The 20,943-nt window shown below is 55.4% G+C and overlaps 1 protein-coding gene across 3 annotated transcripts in view; it reads left to right on the top strand.

The window, feature by feature from the left end:
* PRKAG2 (protein kinase AMP-activated non-catalytic subunit gamma 2) overlaps positions 1–20,943 on the top strand; it is a 292,846-nt gene that overhangs the window by 75,736 nt on the left and 196,167 nt on the right. For 2 of the 3 annotated variants that reach the window (XM_065939488.1, XM_065939487.1), the window contains exons 2-3: positions 10,037–10,108; positions 16,672–16,951. In XM_065939488.1, coding sequence (XP_065795560.1) covers positions 10,037–10,108; positions 16,672–16,951 — 352 coding nt within the window. The remainder of the gene's footprint in view (positions 1–10,036; positions 10,109–16,671; positions 16,952–20,943) is intronic. The other variant, XM_065939489.1, reaches the window with a different exon arrangement.

Below are 20,943 nucleotides of genomic sequence, written 5' to 3'. Positions count from 1 at the left end.
CCCTTCTCTCCATACCCTTGCAGTGGTTACATTGTAGCCTTTTTGTTGATGACCATTCTGACCAGCATGAGGTGGTACATCATTGAAGTTTCAGGAAGGACCTCCTGTGGTATCATCTGATCTTGTCTTCACAGCACTGCCCGGTGATAAAGAAGGCCCTGTAGCCTCATTTTACAGACTGAAAAATGAAGGCCCTTGGAGGCTAAAATGATTTGCTGCACACCAGAAGTGAGGGGCTAACTGAGGGGAGAATGGGGAACTCTTGACCGCTCTGGTCTAGGGCTGCTGGAACTCCTTGGTGTTGAGAAAAGAGTTTGCTGCCTGCTGCTGCTGTGGAGCTGGAGACCGCGGGGGCGGGGTGGGGGCAACTCCCTTGAAGGGGGCAGGCGGCAGATTTCTGCCTTTCTCATGTCTCAGGGCTTCTTTCTTGGGAGGAAGGCCGCTGCTGCTGCTGCTAAGTCACTTCAGTCGTGTCCGACTCTTTGCGACCCCATAGACTGTAGCCCACCAGGCTCCTCTGTCCATGGGATTCTCCAGTCAAGAATACTGGAGTAGGCTGCCATTTCCTCCTCCTCCAGGGGATCTTCCCCACCCAGGAATCGAACCCGTGTCTCCTGCGGCTCCTGTGTAGCAGGCAGATTCTTTACCAGTGAGTCATAAGGGAGCCCTGCCCGCTGTGGGGCTAACACACGCTCCCTTGTTCGGTAGGCGCCAAAGACCCAGGGCAGGGAGGGAGGCCCCAGGAGCTGCACGATCTTGGGGACCCCCAGGTGAGGGGAGGAAGGAGAGTGCCCGCAGGAGGAAGAAGTCGTGGCTTTCTTTTCTCTTTAACATCGGGAAGTCTCTCAGACTGCAGTCAGAAGCCTTGGTATGCTCTGTGGGAAATAAAGAGTTCTGCAACTTCTCCCAGAGTCAGCTTTAGGCTTTCCCCCTCATTTGACCTCTGATCGGCCCTTGTTAGGGTTAGGGTTAGGGTTAGATGCTGAAGCTGTACTCCAGTACTTTGGCCACCTGATGGGAAGAACTGACTCATTGGAAAAGACCCTGATGCTGGGAAAGATTGAGGATGGGAGGAGAAGGGGACGACAGAAGATGAGATGGTTGGATGGCATCACCAACTCAATGGCCATGAGTCTGAGTAAACTTTGGGAGTTGGTGATGGACAGGGAAGCCTGGCATGCTGCAGTCCATGGGGTTGCAAAGAGTTGGACATGACTGAGTGACTGAACTGAACTGCCCTTGTTGCCGAGTTCCAGCGACTCTGGGTTTGTTCCTTATTTTTCTGGAAGTTATGTGACTGTTCCCAGAGGCTGTGTGACCCTGGCTGTGGTCACCACCCCCTACATTAGCACCAAGAGATGCCCATTCGGTGGACGGAGGGATGGAGCAAAGTCAGTCCTTGTGGAGAGGGCTCCCTGGAGCCTCCCACCTGAGGGGCTCACCACGGCCTTCATCACAGCCCCGACAGCTCGGGTGCAGATGAGGCTGGTGGTGTGAGCACCGCCTCTGTGTGGGTGACAGGAGGTTGGGGGCATAGGCTGGGTAGGGAGCCGGGTACCCGTGGTTCTGGGGAGGCCACCCAAGCTTGCCAGAGCTATGCTGAGTGTCTGCTGGGATGCCCCCTGACATCGGTACTAGTGACCCAGGTGCTAAAGATTGAGCGACCTGAGGAATCACTTGAAAGACGAGAGGGTTGGTACTCAGGAAGCAGATGAGTCAGAGAACACACAGTTAGAAAGTCAGAGCCTTTCTGGTGGGAGGAGAGCTTGGAGGAGAATGAAAGTGGTGACGGCGTCCAACTCTTGGCGGCCCCATGGACTGCAGCTCGCCAGGCTCCTCTGTCCATGGAATTCTCCAGGCCAGAATACTGGAGTGGGTAGCCATTCCCTTCTCCAGGGGGTCTTCCCAACCCAGGGGTTGAACCCGGGTCTCCTGCATTGCAGGCAGACCCTTTACCGTCTGAGCCACCAGGCTGTAGATCTGTGTATATATATGTCTGAGTCCCTTTGCTGTCTGCCTGAAATTATCACAATATTGTTAATTGGCTATACTCCATTAAAAAGTAAAAAGTTCTAAAAAAACATTGAAAGCCAGCAATGCATCTGGATCGTAACCCGTTCAGCTATGCAGCATCACTAGGGAAGCAAGGGGCACCCCCTCAATACCCCGCTCCCCACGCACACACACTGAGTCTGGGGACCCTGCCCTGAGCTAGGAGGGCAGTGGAAAATATCTGGTAGTTTGAGAAAAGAAGAAAATTATTTTGACAACAAGCCCTGGAAGATGAGAAGCGTTTTATTCTCAATCTAGCAGTAGTCTCTTAAAACTCTCCTGATCCTGCCTGCTGTTTAGCTCCACAGATAAGAACAGAGCATGTCAGCGCTAACGGGCATCTTCTGAAATTATCTCGTTAAACCCTTCATTTGAGAGCTGGAAGACTGGGTTCAGGCGTGCCCAGGATCCCCGGTTCCCCAGATAGCAAACCACAGGACGGGGCTGGAGCACCCAAGCTCCACCTCTGTGAACAGGTCGTGTTCTTACGTGCCCAAGGGATGCAGGCTTGTCGGGCCCAAACAGCGCCCGGGGCCCGCTGTCCGCCTGGGTAGCGTCAGATGCCAACGACGCTCTGTGGGTTCAGGTCTGCTCGGCAGGGAAGGAGCACGAGACGGTCTTCCATGTGTGCCTTCCCTGGGAGGAGTCAAACCGCTGGAAACTGCACGGGAATGTTCGGTGATGACCCTGATGTTTAAAAGCCCCGGTTGGCCCTCAGGTGCAGGCCACGGCCCCTGACCTTGGCGGCCATTCTCTTTGTCCTGTGTGTGCACTTTCATCGGGGCTCTTTCCGGGGGAGCCCAGCTGCAACAACAAAGGAGTTTTGTAAGACAAAGCGTCAGGAATGCTGAAAGGGCAGAACTGCATCTGATCGGTAACATGCTTGCTGTCAAGGCTCTGAGACATCAGATGGTTGTCAACAGTATGGAAAAAGGTTGGGATGAGTGAGTGACTGGGGGAGTGGGCGAGCTGTAAATGAGACCTCAAACTACAAAATGGGGTGATTTTTTCTGGTGGCAGGACGCTTGATACTTTTCTGTCCTTTGCAACATCAGCATGAATAACTTTTTAAAAATCTTCTGTTGAAGTACACTTGATTTACAGTGTTGTGTTAGGTGAATTGCTTTAGATTAAGATGTAGTAGACCTTAAAGAGACAGTATCACACGCTGCCTTGGGAGTGAACCATTGAACCGTCAGGCCTCCTCCATCCTTGCTCTTCCCCTGGGACCTCACTGTGCCGGGGACCTGCACTTTGCACGGAAGAGCCCTGTATGTTCATCCCTGAAGAGCCCTGGGTATCTTCTGATACCCAGTTGTTTTGTCACAGAAGCGGAGTCATCCCAAGGAGGTGGGAGGGTGTAGGTAGAGCTCTGAGCTGGGAGCGGGTGGACCTGGTTTATAGAGCCTGTTTGCCGTGGTGCACTTGTCTGCCTTGGGCAAATGGCTTCGCCTTTCTGACCCCTTACTATCTTCATCTATAGACTGGCGTGAAACCACTTGCCTTTCCTACTTGTCTGGGCTGCTCTGAAGACCATATGAGGCAAAGACTCAAAGTTTTTAAGGACGTGAGAACGAGTGAAAGTGTTAGTCGCTCAGTCATGTCCGACTCTTTTTGACCCCGTGGACTGTAGCCTGCCAGGCTCTTCTGTCCGTGGTATTTTCCCAGTAGGAATACTGGAGTGGGTTGCCATTTCCTCTTCCAGGAGATCTTCCCGACCCAGGGATCGAACCCGGGGACATACCAATGGCAAATCAACAACAACCCTGCTGCTGAGATCTTTGGCTTTTCCTGAAATTCTGAAGAGGGGCAGGGATGGGGGATTAATAATAAGCTACTTTTCAGGTCAGCTCGCATCCTGGGGATTTTCTCAAACCTGCAACTTTCCTCTTTTGCCCTGTCTTTTTTGTGACAGGTGACTTTATCAGCCCGAATCCTGAAAATGCACTTTCCCCAGGGACCCCGCTGGTCCTCTCCAGAGCACATGGTCAGGGTCTAAAATATGTGTGCAGCCGGGGACCGTCCCCGAGGACAAAGCTGTCTCTTGGTGGCTCAATGAACTGGCCACCCCAGTGCCCAGGGAGGGTCTGAGTGCCTGCCGATGGGGAGAAGAATTTCAGAGATGGCCAGGGGCGGCCACAGCAGTGAGACCCAGAGCTCCAGTGGGTGTTTAAACGTTTAGAAGCCCGGGGCAAGCTCCCGGAGACTGGCCTCCTGGAACTTTATCCGAGCTAAGTGACCAGGTCCCACTTACGCACCGGCCAGCGGGCTTGTGGTCACAGCTGCAGTCGGAGATTTTCCCACACCAGTCTCCGAGGCGCACCCTGTTTCCTGGTAAGCTGGGGGAGGTGAGATTAGAATCGTGGAATGTGGGGCAAGGGAGCCTTCCAGCAAAGCCCGCCACGGGTGCCAAGAGGCTTAGCTATGGGGATGCTCGGCCGAGCGAAACTCCCTGCATGCTGCCGCGGTCACTCTGTCAGCCTCTCCTGGGCTCGCTCTTGGGCAGGACGGGTGGTGAGGGGCCCAGCCCGGGGTGGGAAGAGACCCCGTCCTGGCCTCAGCTGTCTCAAGACCGTCTTGTCCCGAGTCACTTCACTGCCAGGGCCTCGGTCACTGGCATGTGATGGTTCTCTGAGGAGTCGATGGGCATGTGCCTGCCGGGCGTCTGGGGACGGCCAGGCTGAACGAATGTCCCAGGGTGATGGTTATTGGAAACCGCAGAGGAATGTACTCCTTAAAGGGGGAGGTAAGCACCCACACCTGGTTCCTCTTCCTCCCCCGTGAGCTGTGACCACGAGGCCTGTCTGCCGGCCGGCCAGCCCCTTGGCACAGCCAGGCAGCCCCCACACGTGCTGCCCAGGCAGGGGGTCTTCCGTCCAGGAGGTGATTCGGAAACGCCTGCCCACCCGCTGCACGGGGCAAATGCAGGGCACGGAATTGCAAGATGAAGACTTAGCCCTGGCCCTGGACCGTTCACAGTCCGGTGAGGAATAGACTGATAAATGATCATAATACAGCTCTGTAAGGCCTGCCATGAGGTTCAGGGAGCACAGATAAGAGAATAATTGATTCTCCCTGAGGGTGGGTCCCGGCCGGACCAGAGATGGCGGCTGCACTGGGCTTTGCAGGCTAGTAGGAGTTCGCCCTGTGAGCCAGGATCGGGGCTGGCTGGGTGGCGAGGGGGGAAAGGCTTGGAGTTTCAGAGGCGGTTGTCAGCTCCACGCTAGAGGCTGGCTCGGCCCTGCAGGGACCCAGGTGAGATGGGTCTGTTGTCCCAGGAAGGGGGTTGGCCGTTGGCGAAGGGTGACCTTCAGCTGCCACGTTAGAGGGGTTGAGATGGCACTCCAACGTGTCCATACATACATAGCCTGTTTAAAACACCATAAAGAGCCTGTCTGGGTGCATGATGAAAGGAGACAGGGTATAGAGTGCATCAGAAATCAGGCTGTGGATGTTGGCAAGTCCCTCCAGCCCTGGATTAGAGGCTGTGGGGCCCGGCAAGATCTCCTAACGGTGAATCACCCATGGCAAGCCCGTGGCTCCTGCCTGGGCAGAATCACCGTGAAGCCTGCCCTGCACCGCAGACTGGCCGACTCACCCGTGCGGTGGGACCCAGGCTCCCCAGGTGACTAATGTGCAGCCCGCTTGAGGCTGAAATGAACCACCCCAGCGTGGGCTGAGTCTGGAGTCTGCTGTGTTCTTAGAGACTGCCCGCGTGTCCCAGTGGACTTGCTGTGGGAGCCACTGGCTTGGCCATAGTGGAGTGGAGGCCCTGAGGCGTGGGGGGAGGGGCCCGAATTATGAGGCCACAGTTTTAGGAATCACTGTTCTGGCAGAGGTTTGCAGATCGCTTGAAACTAGCTAAGTTGAAAGATTTGTTGGAGAACAATGAGCAAACCCGAAGGAGGGCTGGGCAAAAGGAGGTGCAGACCTGGACCCCTCAGCAGAGCCTGGGGAGGGTGGGAGGGCTTAAAAAAGCAAGGGTGCTGTGCTTAGCTGCTCAGTAATGTCCGACTCTTTGCGACCCCAGGGACTGTAGCCCACCAGGCTCCTCTGTCCATAGGGATTCTCCAGGTAAGACTACTGGAGTGGATTGCCATGCCCTCCTCCAGGGGATCTTCCCGACCCAGGGATCAAACCCAGGTCTCCTGAATTGCAGGCAGATTCTTTAACAGCTGAGCTACCAGGAAAACCCCAAAAGCAAGGGTAGGTACACAGAAAACTGTAAAACGTTGCTGAAAGAAATCGGAGAAGACGAATAAATGGAGAGACATCCCATGTACGTTAATTGGTAGACTTAATATTGTTAAGGTGTCAGTATCACCCAAAGTCATCTACAGATTCAGTGTCATCCCTATCAGAATCCCTGTTTCAGATATAGAAAAGCCATCCTTAAATTTGTATGAACTCTCAAGGGACCCCAAGAAACCACACTATCTTGAGAAAAAGAAAGGAGCAAAGCCTCACATTTCCTGATCTTATTACAAGGCTAAGTCATTAGAACAGTGAGGTGCTGGCATGAAGACAGACTTACATGTCTTACATGAAGACATCAGCTTACTCAGAATGGCATGAGATTCAAAATATATGAATTGCTTATTTCTGGAATTTTCCATTAAATGTTTTCAGACCCCAATTGACCTCAACTAACTTAGAAACCTTGGACGGTGAGGAGCTTCTGTAACTCAGAGTGGATCAATGACTTAAACATAGGAGCTAAAGCTATAAAACTCTTAGGAAATGGAGAGAGAAATGGCAACCCGCTCCAGGATTCTTGCTGGGAAATTCCATGGGCAGAGGAGCCTGGCAGGCTACAGTTCATGGGGTCGCAAAGAGTCAGACACGACTTAGCAACTAAATAAGATCATGCTAAAAATATTTTCAGGAGTAAAGGATATTTTCTTACCTCCATTGTTGCTTTAAAAGTAGCATTTTAAAAAGATGAAACTAATATGCCCAATCACTGTTAATAAAAGACAAACTAAAAGTTATTATATGTCTAGGGCTTCTCTGGGAAACAAACATTTATTGGCTTCTAATTTAAAATTGTTCATTTTATCAAATATGATTTGACTTTGGTTGGCCTTTTATAGTTTACATAAAATAAAGTTGATTTTCCTCAGTTCTGTGATTTTGATATTTCCCACATTGAGCAAATAAAAAAGTTTGAATTTATTTAAAAAAAAAAAAACTCTTAGGAAAGAACATAGAGGAAAAGCTTCCTCTATGACGTTGGATTTGGTGATTTCTTGGACATGACACCAAAGTGAAAGTGTTAGTCGCTCAGTCGTATCCAGCTCTTTGTGACTCCATGGACGGTCGTCCACCAGGCTCCTCTGGCCATGGGATTCTCCAGGCAAGAATACTGGAGTGGGTTGCCATTTCCTCCTCCAGGGGATCTTCCCAACCCAGGGACCAAACCCAGGTCACGACGCCAGAAACAGAGGCAGCAAAGTGAAAATAGAGAAATTGTGCTACATCAGAATTAGAAACTTCTGTGCAACAAAAACACAATCAACAAAATGAAAAGGCTACCTATAGAAGGAGAAAAATACTCGCAAATCACGTATCTGATAAAAGGGTCATATCTAGATTATGTAAAGAACTCCTATCAACTCGACCGGCCAGCAGCCTGGTTTAAAAAATGGTCAAAGGACTTCTTGAATAGACATTTTTTCCAGAGAAAATGCACAGATGGCCAACAAGTGTGTGAAAGGATGCTCAACACCAGTAGTCATTAGGGAAATGCAAATCAAATCCTCATTGAGATACCATCTCACACCCATTAGGATGGCTAAAACAGCAATAACTAAAACAAAGCAGAAAATAACAAGTGTCCAGTGAGGATGTGGAGAAATTGGCACCCTCGTGCACTCTGGGTGGGGGTATAAAATGGTGCGGCTACTATGGAAAAGTATGGGGGTTCCTCAAGAATATTAAAAATAGAATTACTGTATAGTCCAGCAATTCCACATCTGGGTGTATACCCGAAAGAACTGAAAGCAGGGTTGCAGAGATATTTGTACACCTGTTGTATTAGTTTGCTAGGGCTGCCGTAACAAAGTGGTACAGACTGGGTGGCTTAAATAGCAGAAATTTATTTTCTCACAATTCTCGAGGCTAGAAGTCCAAGGTCAAGGTGTTGGCAGAGTGAGTGACTTCTGAGACCTCTTACCTTGCCTCATAGATGGCCATTCTCTCTCTGAGTTCTTATGGTCTTCCTTCTGGGTCCATCCTAATGGTCTCTTCTATGGACACAATCATATTGGATTGAGGTCTTATGGAGGGCCCACCCGTATAGCTTCATATCATCATAATTCAAAGACTCAACAAGTACAGTCTCATTCTGGAGTACCGGGGTGGTGTAACTTCAAACCTGTACATTTTGAGGGGCACACAATTCAATCCATAGTTCCTGTGTTCATAGCAGCATTAGTCATGGTAGCCAAAAGGTGGAAGCAACCCAGTTCAGTCACTCAGTCATGTTTGACTCTTTGCCACCTCATGGACTGCAGCACGCCAGGCTTCCCTGTCCATCACCAACTCCTGGAGCTTGCTCAAACTCATGTCCATCAAGTCGGTGATGCCATCCAACCATCTCATCCTCTGTTGTCCCCTTCTCCTCCCACCTTCAATCTTTCCTAGCCTCAGGGTCTTTTCCAATCCCTTAACAGATGAATAGATAAGCAGAATGTGGTCTGTCCATACAATGGAACATTACTCAGCCGTTAAAAGGAAGGGAATTTTGTCGGAATTTTGTCACGTGCTACAACATGGGTGAAACCGAGGACATGATGCGAAAGGGAATAAGCCAGTCACAAAAAAGACAAATACTGCACAATTCCACTTCCATGAGGTCCCTGGAGCTGTCACATTTATAGAGGCAGAAAGTAGAATGCGGGGGAAGGGGTTGGAGGAGGGGAGTGGGGAGTGGTTGTCAAATGCCTATGGAGTTTCACTTTGCGGAAAGGAAAGGGCCTTGGAAGCTGTTTGTGCGGCGATGTGAATGTGCCCAAGTCCTCTGAGTTAAAATGACTAAGATGGCAAATCTTGTGTTTGTTGTTGTTTCGTCGCTAAGTCATGTCCAACTCTTTGTGACCCTGTGGACTGTAGCCCGCCAGGCTCCTCCATCCATGGTATTTCCCAGGCAAGAATACTGGAGTGGGTTACCATTTCCTTCTCCAGGGGATCTTCCCGACCCAGGGATCCAACCCCCATCTCCTGCATTGGTAGGTGGATTCTTTACTACTGAGCCACGAGGGAAGCCCACATCTTGTGTTACACGTATTTTACTGAAGTTAAGAAGGAAAAAAAAATAGGAAGTTCGGGATGCGGGCAGTTTCTCCTGGGAGAGGGCTGCCCAGATAGGGTTTCTGCCTCGAGTGGAGGTGTCCACCAGGCAGATGACAGGAGGGAGGAGCAGACAGTGAGGGTCTCATCGTTTCAGACACAATGAATCTGTGGCAACTACCCGCCCCCCCAAACCCCCAAAGGCCATCTCTCGGGCCACGATGTCATCAGGTTTTTCTGAGCGCTTTGCCCCAGCGGCCAGCCCCCAACACACAGCCCTGTCCTCGCCCCAGGAGGACGCACATCCTCGGGCCACGTTCGTGCCAGGAGATGGCGTCCAGCCCATCGGCCACTCCCCAGAGCGCCCAGTGGGCTCTCCCTTCCCTCCCCAGCCTTCCTCCTTCGCTCTCTCCCTCCTGCCCTGCGGTCCAGGTGCCTTCTTCCTGCTCCTTCCCTGGAGGGTCGAGAGGGAAGGTGGAGAGCGGGCTGGATCCCCGAGGGGGGCCCGGGCGGGCGTCTCCAGTGCCTCCTTCCACCTTCGTGGCCGTCCGCCTCCCTCCCTGGTGGCTGACATTCGAGGAGGGCTCAGCAAGGGGCTGGGGATACACCCGGAGGCCCACGTGCGGCCCCAGACGTGGCCAGGTGGGCCCCCGAGGGTCCGGGTCACTGACCACGTGCCCTCTTTCCATCCTAGGACCTGAGTTCCTTTGCCATGCCGCTCCTGGATGGAGACCTGGAGAGTTCAGAAAAGCCTCCGTCTCGTAAGGTAAGGCTCCCTTCCTCCCAGCTTCTCCCAGCTCACCGGAGGTGCCCCGGAGGCCGGACTCGCTCAGCTCGAGCCTGAGACAGACTTCTCCTCCCTGCGCCCCTGGCTGCAGCTGAGCCCACCCCCTCCCTCCAGGCTTCACCCCTTTCTCTGCCCTTCCCTCCGGGCTCCTCCCTGGTCCCTGGATGCCCCAAAGCGGGCAGAGGTGATGCTGAAGAGTTAACGTTGAGCTCAGCGCCCCAAGTGCCTGAGATGCTCACGGGCAGAGAAGAGATGGAAAATCAGGGAAAAGCGGGTCATGGAGCCCGGATGTCTCTCCTCTTTGCAGACAGGAGTCCTTCCTCCCACCTCTGCCACCTCCTTCCCTTCCCCAACCCCCGCCCCCAGCCCTCAAGTCCTTCTCTGCCTTTCGTCCTCTTTCCATCTTTTCCTTTCCTCTCGTTCACCTACCTTCTCCCCTCTCCCACGGGTCCGTTTTTCCTGCTCAAGGTCGGTAGAGGGCCGGCAGCCCAAGGTGTGCGTGTCCTGGGATGGGTGGGGTGGCCGTGGCACGAACAGGGAGGTCGAGGCAGCCTGCAGTGGGGGTGAGTGCAGCGCGGAGGGCTGGCGGTCGTGCCTTTGGGGGGAGCGCTGCAGGCGGCGTCTTGAGAGCAGAGGGTGGTAGACAGACTTTCCCCCAGTCCTCGGGCCGCCTCGCAGCGGGGCTGGGTCCAGTCTGGGCTGCCTGGCGCTCACTCCAGTGTGTGCAATGCTGCGTCCGGACCCCGTGCAGTGAGACTGGCGGGCAGGCCGTGCAGGGGAGTGTCCCGGCAGGACAGGTCCTACACCTCCCAGCTCGTCTCTGCATCTTTGTGCCCTGTGACTGACATCCCCGTCTCCTCAGGGAGTTGAGCACCTTCCGTGGCTGCCAAGCTGAACGTGGACGGGACCCAGGGTGGCCTCCTCCTCCACGATCTAAGGGCTGTGGGTGAGCTCCCCTTTCTGGGAGCTCTTGGCTCAAGGACGCCAGCCCCCAGGCTCCCAAGCATCTGTTGAGATGGGAGTCTGTCTGCTCTCCCCACCAGTCCCAGGGCCTAGTTCCCCTGCCCCCAGAGGGGGCAGCTCTTTGTCACAAAAGACATCTCAGGATACGAGGGCTTCTGTTCCCCTCGACTCTGCACAGCTCTCTGTGCAGCTCCCAGGCCAGCATCAAGAGGAAGGTCAGTGCCTTTGATGTCCCCGGATCATCCAAGAGCACTGCGGTCACCCCGGGTCAGCCAGGGAGGCCGGGGCCTGGGGAGTCCGTGGAATGCCCGGCAGTCCGCCACCCCCCACTCCCCCAACGGGTGACCATGAGTTTTTCCTGTCTGTGCCCCTTGATCCTGGGCGAGGAGCCTGGCCCCTCTGTTAATCTTTCCTGGCAGCTTCCCTGAGGTGTGACCTGGGACAGGACCTTCTCCGTGAACCTGTCTCCCCATCAGCAAACCCAGGCTCGTGACAGTGCTCACATCCCTTGTGAGGATGAAATGAGCTCGTCCGTAGAGCCGACACATGGGTGCCCAGCCCGGGGCAGGTGCTCAAGGGCGGTCTGGGAATGCGGCTGTGGTTCCAAGCATCCCCCCTCTGGAGCGCTGTGGAGGGCTGCACCCATATCTGTTTATCTGAGCCGTGGGGAGCATTGCGCTCAGCCGGGCCCTAGACTCCTGGCCATCACTGGCTCTGTACCACCCCTCTGGCTCCTCTGCTGAGACCACCAGCCCCCTTTCTGTCTGGAGCACGCGGGGGCTCTGGCTGGGACACCCCACCACCAGCTTGCTGGATGCGGGTTCTGCCTGCCAGACCCAGCCTCCCACCTCCCTGACCTGAGTTGGGCACCAGGGGAGGGTGTCCCTGGCCTCCAGACCCTCCCATAGAGGTTTTGCTTCACTCAGCCCCCCTTTCTCTGGCGCCCCTTGCCTGTGACCTCCTTCATCCATGCCCGTTTCCCACAAGCTCCGAAGCGGCCCCCAACAGTCAGCTGTCAGTCACCACCAAGCCAGCCCTTCCCACCCTTCACCTTCACCCCTGCACCTCTCTTCTCCCCTCCTCTGCGTCCTTGGGACACAGCTGAGACCTGAGAGTCAGGGGACTGGGCCCTGCCCCATGGCCCCCCCTGCAGCCGTGGACAGAGGTGGGCCTGGCAGCGCTACCCACGGCGCCCTGAATTCCCATCCGTAGCTCTGAGGAGCCAGCAGGCATTCAGGAGGCTCTAGGCCCTTTGTTCATCCAAACCCAGGGAAACGTGCCATTGCGTTAGCAAAGTACCATCTTAGCTGCATTCTGCTTGAAGGCACGGGCTCTGTCCCTAGGGTTCTTACCCCCACCAGGCAGACCCAGAGGCCAGGTCTGCACCTGCCTTCTCATGGCCACGGCTCAAGACCAGTCCTTACACTCCCCGTGGACAAGGCTGAGCTGGGGTACCATTTTTCACCATGTTGGGGGGAAGGTCTGCTTTCTGGGGCCCCCTCCTCAAGCCGATGGCTGAGGCCTGGTTCTGGCGGCCTGGAATACTGAGCATAGGATGGAATCCCAGTGTGGAGAATCCTGGGGCTCCACTTGCCCTTCATATAGGGTTCAGGCCAGCACCCAGGACCTGTGAGACTGACCGTCCAGCAGCAGTTGGCCTAGCTTTCCCCCGTGAGCTGTCTGTGGTGGCCCAAGTGAGTGGCTGTCTGTCCTCCCAGCTCCACCTCCTCTTTCCCCAGCCCGGGGACGTCTCTGGCCCTCAGCCTGTCCACAGCCCATCAGCTCTCAGCACCTTCTCTGGTTTGGGGCCCCGTGACCCACAGTGTCCCCTTTTGCAGACTCTCCCCTTTCTGGTTCACTCCCAGGCCAACCTCATCTTCCCTGCTGTTCTCCATGGCCCCATGGGGACCCTAACCTTCCCCACATCTTTTTCTCTGCGTGGAACGAACATCAGCCTTGCTCAGCCGTTCCTTCTCCCCAGGCCGAGCTCACTGTGCAGTGTGGAGGGGACATCTGCGGGGTTAATGTGACTCCCTGCCTCTGTCCTCACACTTGACCTTGACTCCTCTTCTTTTCACGTTGCCAGGCTGCTCCCGCTCCTGGCCATTTCTGCAGCTCCCAGGAGGTATGTGGGGCAAGGGTCAAGGCTGTGGGCCTGAGGCCCCACCCACCACTGACCAGCGTTGTGGCCTTCACTCTGTCCCCAGTTGGTGCCTTCTCAGAGCTCTGGGTTCAGGGGTACCCAGGGGGTGATGGTGGCCAGCCTCCAGCATGTCGGCCCTAAACGACTGTGCCAGCCCCGTGCTGCAGAGCCTCCGGGATGCCCCTTCTAAGAAGGCTCAGGCTCTCACACCCCCCGTGAAGTGAGTGAGTGAAAGTTGCTCAGCCATGTGCAACTCTTTGCAACCCCCTGGACTGTATAGTCCATGGAATTCTCCAGACCAGAATACTAGGCCTATCCCTTCTCCAGCAGATCTTCCCCACCTAGGGATCAAACACAGGTCTCCTGCACTGCAGTGGGTTCTTTACCAACAGAGCTATCAGGGAAGCCCCACCCCACGTGGAGCCTCTCCCTAAACCAGCCCTGCCTCCCTGACGCTCCACACCTAACCGAGGGTCTACTTGGGCCAAATTCATGACAATGAGAACTGAGTAAACAGTCCGAGGCACGTGCCATGTGCCAGGACCTGAGGCGGGTGCATCCCGTGTCGTGTATCCGGCCGTCTTCCTGGCTCTGCAGGTTGGCCTGCCGTCCCCAGTGGACACACGAGGACGCTGACAGTAGGCCTCTAGTCACTGCCGGAACCCGAGCCGGTGTTCAGCTCCTGTGTCTTTGTCCAGACTCCTTGCTCGTACTTTCCTGCTCTGGGGTCGCCCTCCATCCCTGGGCCTGCGGTTGTGACCACCCCCACCCCATGTCCCAGACACACGCCACCCACCGCTCAGAAAGCTGCTCCATGTGAATTATCCATGGGATTCAGAAGATCTTCAGAATGCCTGAGCCCGTAGGTCGGTGGGTAGTGGCTGAACCCAATACTCTAGAGACATTTGTGCTTTCTGTATCACATGGTTGGAAAAAGAAACCCTTGAACTTCTCCATAACAAGCAGAGCTTGAGTTCTATGGCTCTGGTGAAGCTTGGCCTCTGCCTCTGAAGCCCACTGGGCAAGAGGATTCTGCACTGCCCCCCATGGCCACACCGGTCCTTCATTGCAGGGCAGAGGGTCTCGGGAAGAAGGGGGCATGTGGTTGAGAGTCCCCACAAGGGCATCCCTTCCTTTAAGGGACCATAAGCCCAGCTGAAGCTCCAATTCTCTGGCCACCTGATGGGAAGAGTCAACTCATTGGAAAAGACCCTGATGCTGGGAAGGGTTGAGAACAGGAGGAGAAGGGGGCAACAGAGGATGAGATGGTTGGATGGCATCACCGACGTGATGGACTTGAGTTTGAGCAAGTTCCAGGAGATGGTGAAGGGAAGGCTGACGTGCTGCAGTTCATGGGGTCGCAGAGAAGTAGACATGGCTTGGCAACTGAACATCAAGTCCAGAGAGCATATTAAAAAGCAGAGACATTGCTTTGCCAACAAAGGTCTGTCTAGTCAAAGCTATGGTTTTTCCAGTGGTCATGTATTGATGTGAGAATTGGACCATAAAGAAAGCTGAGCACTGAAGAATTGATGCTTTTGAACTGTGGTGTTGGAGAAGACTCTTGAGAGTCCCTCGGACAGCAAGGAGATCCAGCCAGTCCATCCTAAAGGAAGTCAGTCCTGAATATTCTTTGGAAGGACTGATGCTGAAGCTGAAGTTCCAATACTTTGGCCACCTGATGCAAAGAGCTGACTCATTGGAAAAGACCCTGATGCTGGGAAAGATTGAAGGCAGGAGAAGGGGATGACAGAGGATGAGATGGTTGGATGGTGTCACTGACTCAATGGACATGAGTTTGAGTAAGCTCCGGGAGTTGGTGATGGACAGGGAGGCCTGGCATGCTGCAGTCCATGGGGTCGCAGAGAAGCAGACTCGGCTGAGCGACTGAGCATCAAACCCAGCTCAGGGCGCCCTCTAGTGGTGAAAGCGCTCACAGGGTCCCAGGCCCGGACAGGCGCCCCAGGTGGGCAGAGACACAGAGGCTGCCATCTTACCTCCCTTCTCAGCACACCTGGGGTCCACCTGCCTTGCAGAGCCCGGGGTCTCAGCCTGCTGGCCAACTCCCGCCAGGCTTCGTCCTTGCCCCAGCACCCAGCGGACAAGTGGTTTTCCTTTCCTGCGGCAGAGCTGGGTGGCCCGAGGCCCTCTGGCTCCTGTGTTGCAGGCTTACCCAGGAGACAGCAGCAGGTCATGTGCAAAGGAGATTCCCGTGGGTCGGGTCTGGCTGGTGCCCTTCAGACGGCCCTGAGGGGCGGGGCAGGCCCTCTCATCCCACCTTGGAGGAGATGCAGGCTTAGCGAGTCTCAGGAGCTCCTCCTGGGAGCCCAACAAGGGGTGAGCGGGTCAGACCCAGGCACTCAGAGGGGAATGAAGTGAAGTGAAGTTGCTCAGTCGTGTCCGACTCTTTGCAACCCCGTGGACTGAATAGGCCAGAATACTGGAGTGGGTAGCCTTTCCCTTCAGGGAAAGAATACTGGAGTGGGTAGCCTTTCCCTTCTCCGGGGGATCTTCCCAACCCAGATCTCCCGCAGTGCAGGTGAAATTCTTTACCAGCTGAGCCGTGAGAGAAACCATAGAATACTGGAGTGGGTAGCCTATCCCTTGTCCAGGGGATCTTCCCGACCCAGGAATCAAACTGGGGTGTCCTGCATTGCAGGCGGATTCTTTACCAGCTGAGCTATGAGGGAAGCCATTCAGATGTGAATACCAGTTCCTAAACCCACCAGCAGGGCACGTTAGAAATCCCTCCAGTCCATGAGTTGCGCACGTTGGCTTGAAGACGGTGTGTAGCACTTTTTCAAACCATAACTGGTGGTGATTTCAAGTCATGGCCCAAGTGAACCTCAGAGGTTTTCAGCCTCATTAACTTTTTTTCCTAACCTCTGCGGTCACTCCAACGTGGAAGCTGCTTGGAGATGAAAACTTCGTCCCTTCCCACACCAGGACGGAGCCCCGGGTCCCCTGACTCTCAGATCATGGGGGTCTGTGCTCCCTCCTTTGAGGAGGGGCTGGAGAACGTTTTTGCAGGGAGGTCAGACCTCAAGGACAGATGCATGTTCTTGAGAAGTGAAGGACAGGAGACGGGGCTGCAGATAGGACAGGGGGGAAGAGGCCGTGTTTCGAGGCTTCACGGTTGCCCTGGCTATCCTCCCCGCCTCCAGGAAGCCCCCTTGCAGAGAGCTGGCTGGAGGCCGGGGGGCTCCCAGGGCGATGTGACCCAGCCTGTGGATGGATCTTCCCTGGGTCCCGTCCTGCCCGCCCCCCGCCCAGGCCGCCCCTTGTCTGTGCGAGAGCCTGGTGGGGCTGTTTCTCTGTCTGGGTGTCCTGGACCCCCCAGCTGGGTGGCAGGGGACAGCGGAGGGGGGCAGGTCCACACAGGCCGCCGTCTGGGCTCCGAGGGGCCTCACCCGTCTGTCTGTCTGTCTGTCTGCAGGTGGACAGCCCCTTCGGCTCGGGCAGCCCCTCCAAAGGCTTCTTCACCAGAGGCCCCCAGCCCCGGCCCTCCAGCCCCGTGTCTGCCCCCGTGCGCCCCAAGACCAGCCCCGGCTCCCCCAAAACCGTGTTCCCGTTCTCCTACCAGGAGTCCCCGCCGCGCTCCCCACGTCGCATGAGCTTCAGCGGGATCTTCCGCTCCTCGTCCAAAGACTCCTCCCCCAGCTCCAACCCGTCCACCTCGCCGGGGGGCATCCGGTTCTTCTCTCGCTCCAGAAAAAGTAAGGCATTGATGCTTTGGTTCCAGGTGGGTGCAGGGCTGCGGGGGGAGCTGCTCTGGGCCGCGGGGGATGCTGCCGCCGCTGGCCGGTGGCTGTAACGATGGTGCTGAGCGCGCGTCTGGGTCCGTCCCTCACGAGCAAATTGAGCTCTGGAACAACGGGGTTCCCTGGGGTCCCTTTCTTCCTGCGCTGACCCCCACCCGTCGGGCGTGGTTTGCGGGCGTTAATGCAGACATCACCATCCGGTCGGGCTTAAGACAGCCACATGGAATGGTGGAAGTCAGGAGTGGTGTGAAGCTAAGATTCAGCCCCATACCCTGCTGTGGTCTGCCCCGGGGTGGACCACAAGCCAGAGGGATTTGGGTCTTTGGGACTCACATTTGGACCACATATGAGGGATTTGAGGCTTACTTCTTTCTGGCACATCCTGACTTTGTTTTGGGCCCTGGGTAGCTGGGGTTCATCTGTTAGAGAAACAGGGGCAGGAAGTGTGTGTTCAAGAGAGAGTTCTTTAGGCTCATGAGATTGTGTGATCTAAGGATGAACTATTCTCCACTGAGCACCCTTGATTGTAATTGGAAGTATTATGGCAAACCATAAAGTTGTTGTTATTGTTTAGTTGCCAAGCTGCGTCAGACTCTCTGTGATCCCCGTGGACTGTAGCCCACCAGGCTCCTCTGTCCATGGGATTCTCCAGGCAGGAGTACTGGGGTGGGTTGCCGTTTCCTTCTTCAGGGGACCTTCCCCACCCAGAGACTGAAGCCTTGTCTCCTGCATTGGCAGGCGGGTTCTTTACCCTGGAGTCACCGCCAAACCGTAAAGCCGATGGTTCGTTTTCGCCTCTCCTGTGTCTCAGGGCATCTCCCTACTCCTTATGACTCTCTCTGATGACAGAGGAAGTTCTTGTTCAGGAAGACGGCGATTTGGGACACATGCCTGCCCTTGGGCGTCAGGTCTGGAGTGGGCCTCTGGCTCTGGCTGCGTTTGCAAGAGGACCTGAGGTCGGAGCTGTACTCTGTCCGCAAGGCCAGCACCAGTGCGGTTTTCAGTCTCTGTGACTCGCGAGGAAGGGTGGGGCCGTCTTCTTTTGGTCGTTTGGGGTGTTGCTCCTAGCACCCCTCAAGTCATCCCCGTGATGACTGAGCTCGCGTGTAACTGCAGATGTCCTGTGACGCGGTGGTCCTCACGCAGACGATGCGGGCCTCGCGTGGTTGGGAACCTACATGTGAAGCCAGAGAGGCAGGTGCGTCCTAGCGCCCCAGAGCACATCCCCAGTTTCCTCGACAGGGATCCTGAAACTCTCCACTACTCCATCACGCACCGCCTCTCAGAGGAGGGCTGTCAGACCAGACCCTCACCAGCTGTCATTTCTCAAATCGGGCCTGGGTTGGTTACAACAGAACGAGGTTGTGTTAATTTCTTGGGGGCAACGATGACAGTGTACCCCAAATCAGGTGGCTTAAACAACAGCAATTTATTCTCTCACGGCTCCAGAGGCCAGACGCCAGAACCAAGCTCTCAGCAGGGCCGTGGTCCCTGTGCAGGGGAAGAGTCTGCTCCAGGCCTCTCTCAGCTCCTGGGGTTGCCAGCAGCCCTTGGTGTCCCTTGGCCCGCGGAGGCGACACCTGGCGTCTGCCCCCGTTGCCCTGGGCGTGTGGCCGGGTGTCTGTCCGTGTCCACGGGCTGCTTCCCTCCTTCTGAGGACCACAGTTGCTTTGTATGAAGGGCCACCCGACCCCAGGATGATCTTCCCCAAATCCCTTACATCTGCTGTGACCTTGTTTCTGCTTAAGTTCCCTTTTTGAGGTTCCTGGAAAAGACATGAATTTGGCGGGGGGGGACACCTGGTGGCTCAGACAGTAAGGAATCCGCCTGCAATGCGGGAGATGTGGGTTCAATCCCTGGGTTGGGAAGATCCCCGGAGGAGGGCATGGCAACCCACTCCAGTATTCTTGCCTGGAGAGTCCCCACGGACAGAGGAGCCTGGCAGGCTATAGTCCACGGGGTCGCAAAGAGTCAGACACGACTGAGCGACTGAACTTAGCACACACAGCCATCCCACCCAGCACATGGTGACATCAGAAAAGCCAAGACCTGCAGTTCACCTCACTGGCTGGGGAGTGGAGGACTGACCTGTGGGCATAGGATGGTCATCCTGTTAAGGCCAGGGTCACTTCTGAAGGCAGAAGGGGGCAGCCAAGATGCAGAGTCTGGGAGGTCTGGGGGAGCCTGTAGGTGGAGGCATGCCCGACCTTCAGCTCCTGGGCTGCCAGGAGTCCATGCTGCCCACTTCTGGTCAGTGATTTTAAAGACCATTCGGTGTGCTTGGCTAGAAAACGTGCATGCATGGGAGCTAATTTGCTTCAGTCGTGTCCAATTCTTTGCAACCCCATAGACTATAGCCCGCCATGTTCCTTTGTCCGTGGGATTCTCCCAGCAAGAATACCGGAGTGGGTTGCCGTTTCCTTCTCCAGGGAATCTTCCTGGCCCAGGGATCAAACCCAAGTCTCTTATGTCTCCTGCATTGGCAGGCGGCTTCTTTACCAGTGGCGCCACCTGGGTAGCCCAGTAGTAAACACTCGGCCGCAAAGGCGTGTTATTAGCTGCTGCGCACCACGTGTGGCTTGTTAAGGCTTCTCTGCGTCTGGCTGCCGTCTGCGGGCGGGGCTCAGGAAGGTGTAGAGTGACCTGTGTGAGAATGAAAGTTGCTCAGTCGTGTCCGACTCTTTGCAACCCCAGTGGACTGTACAATCCAGGCCAGAATACTGGAGTGGGTAGCCTTTGCCTTCTCCAGGGGGATCTTCCCAACCCAGGGTTCGAACCCAGGAGTGGCCAGGGCTGCTGGTAAAAAGACTCTCGTTGATTAGGTCGGGTGCGACCTCAACTTCTTTAGAGACACCCTCTGGGGGGCGGGTGTTCGGACCAGGGACAGTAGCCCGTCCTGTTGCCCTTGAAGCACAGAGCCCACGTCCTTGACCTTCCCCAACCGGAAACCAGCCCTGTCCAGCCTGCTGATGAAGCCCGAAGGTCGCGGTCCGTATGCAGGCAGAGCATGTCCTGCTTCACGGGGTCCTCCCCTTGGGCCCTGGTCCCCCGGTTTTCCCATTGCGCTTGGTGTGAGACTAGCGTGGAGGGCGTACAATCTGTCTACTCGTCCTCCTGCTTGAATCTATGCCCACGTCGAGGTGCCTGGACTGTCCATCGCTCCCACTGCCCTGGAGCTGATTTCGTAACCCTGAACTTGAGAGTAACGCCCTCGGCCTGTGTGAAGGGTCTTGTAAGTGGCAGCCCGTGGAACGTGCTGTGAAAAGGTGGAAAGATGTCGGGGAGACACTTCATCACACGTGGCCCCTGGGAGAAAGTTCCCGTCCCGGTACCAAGAACAGCTGTCCTTCTGAGCAACTGGGTGGTTTTTGTGTGTTATAGGCCGTGATGGTGTAACAACCCCATTTCCCGTCTGCGTTGTCTGCTGGGAATCTTAGAACCAAGTCTGTACCCAGGGCGTTAAGAGAAGCGTTTCTAGCCTGGTTTCTGAATCCATTTTTGGCCTCCCCCCCCCCCCCCCCCGCATCCTTTTACTCCCCCTACCCCAACTCACTTAAAAAAAAAACCAACAAAGAAGACAGTTTATTGGAAGAATTTGAGTGTGTTTGTTCAGAATTCAAAGAGGAGCTGAATGCTCGCGACTTAGGAAGGGTAGGAACCAGGCTGGCTCTGGGAAGTTTGGCAGCCGTAATTCACGGAGATGCAGAGAATTCCTAGTCTTTGCATCTCTCCACTGACCACTCCAAATGCCTCATCCTAGGATGGCTGATCAGCCCAGTTGGGATCTCTGAACCAATAGGGTACTGTTGAGGGGGGAACTGGGAGGCAGGGTCAAGCAGCTAAAGCAGAGTGACCAGCAGCCCGCCCTGGAGGTGGGCGGAAAGTTCCAGGAGGAGGGGCCCAGTTGGCAGCCAAGACGCACCCACACCACTCTCTGCGTCCACTGC

This window comes from Muntiacus reevesi, chromosome 6 (assembly GCF_963930625.1).
Source record: "Muntiacus reevesi chromosome 6, mMunRee1.1, whole genome shotgun sequence".
Lineage (NCBI taxonomy): Eukaryota > Metazoa > Chordata > Mammalia > Artiodactyla > Cervidae > Muntiacus > Muntiacus reevesi.
The sequence above is the reverse complement of the archived record's forward strand: the minus strand, read 5'-3'. Positions and strand labels throughout refer to the sequence as shown.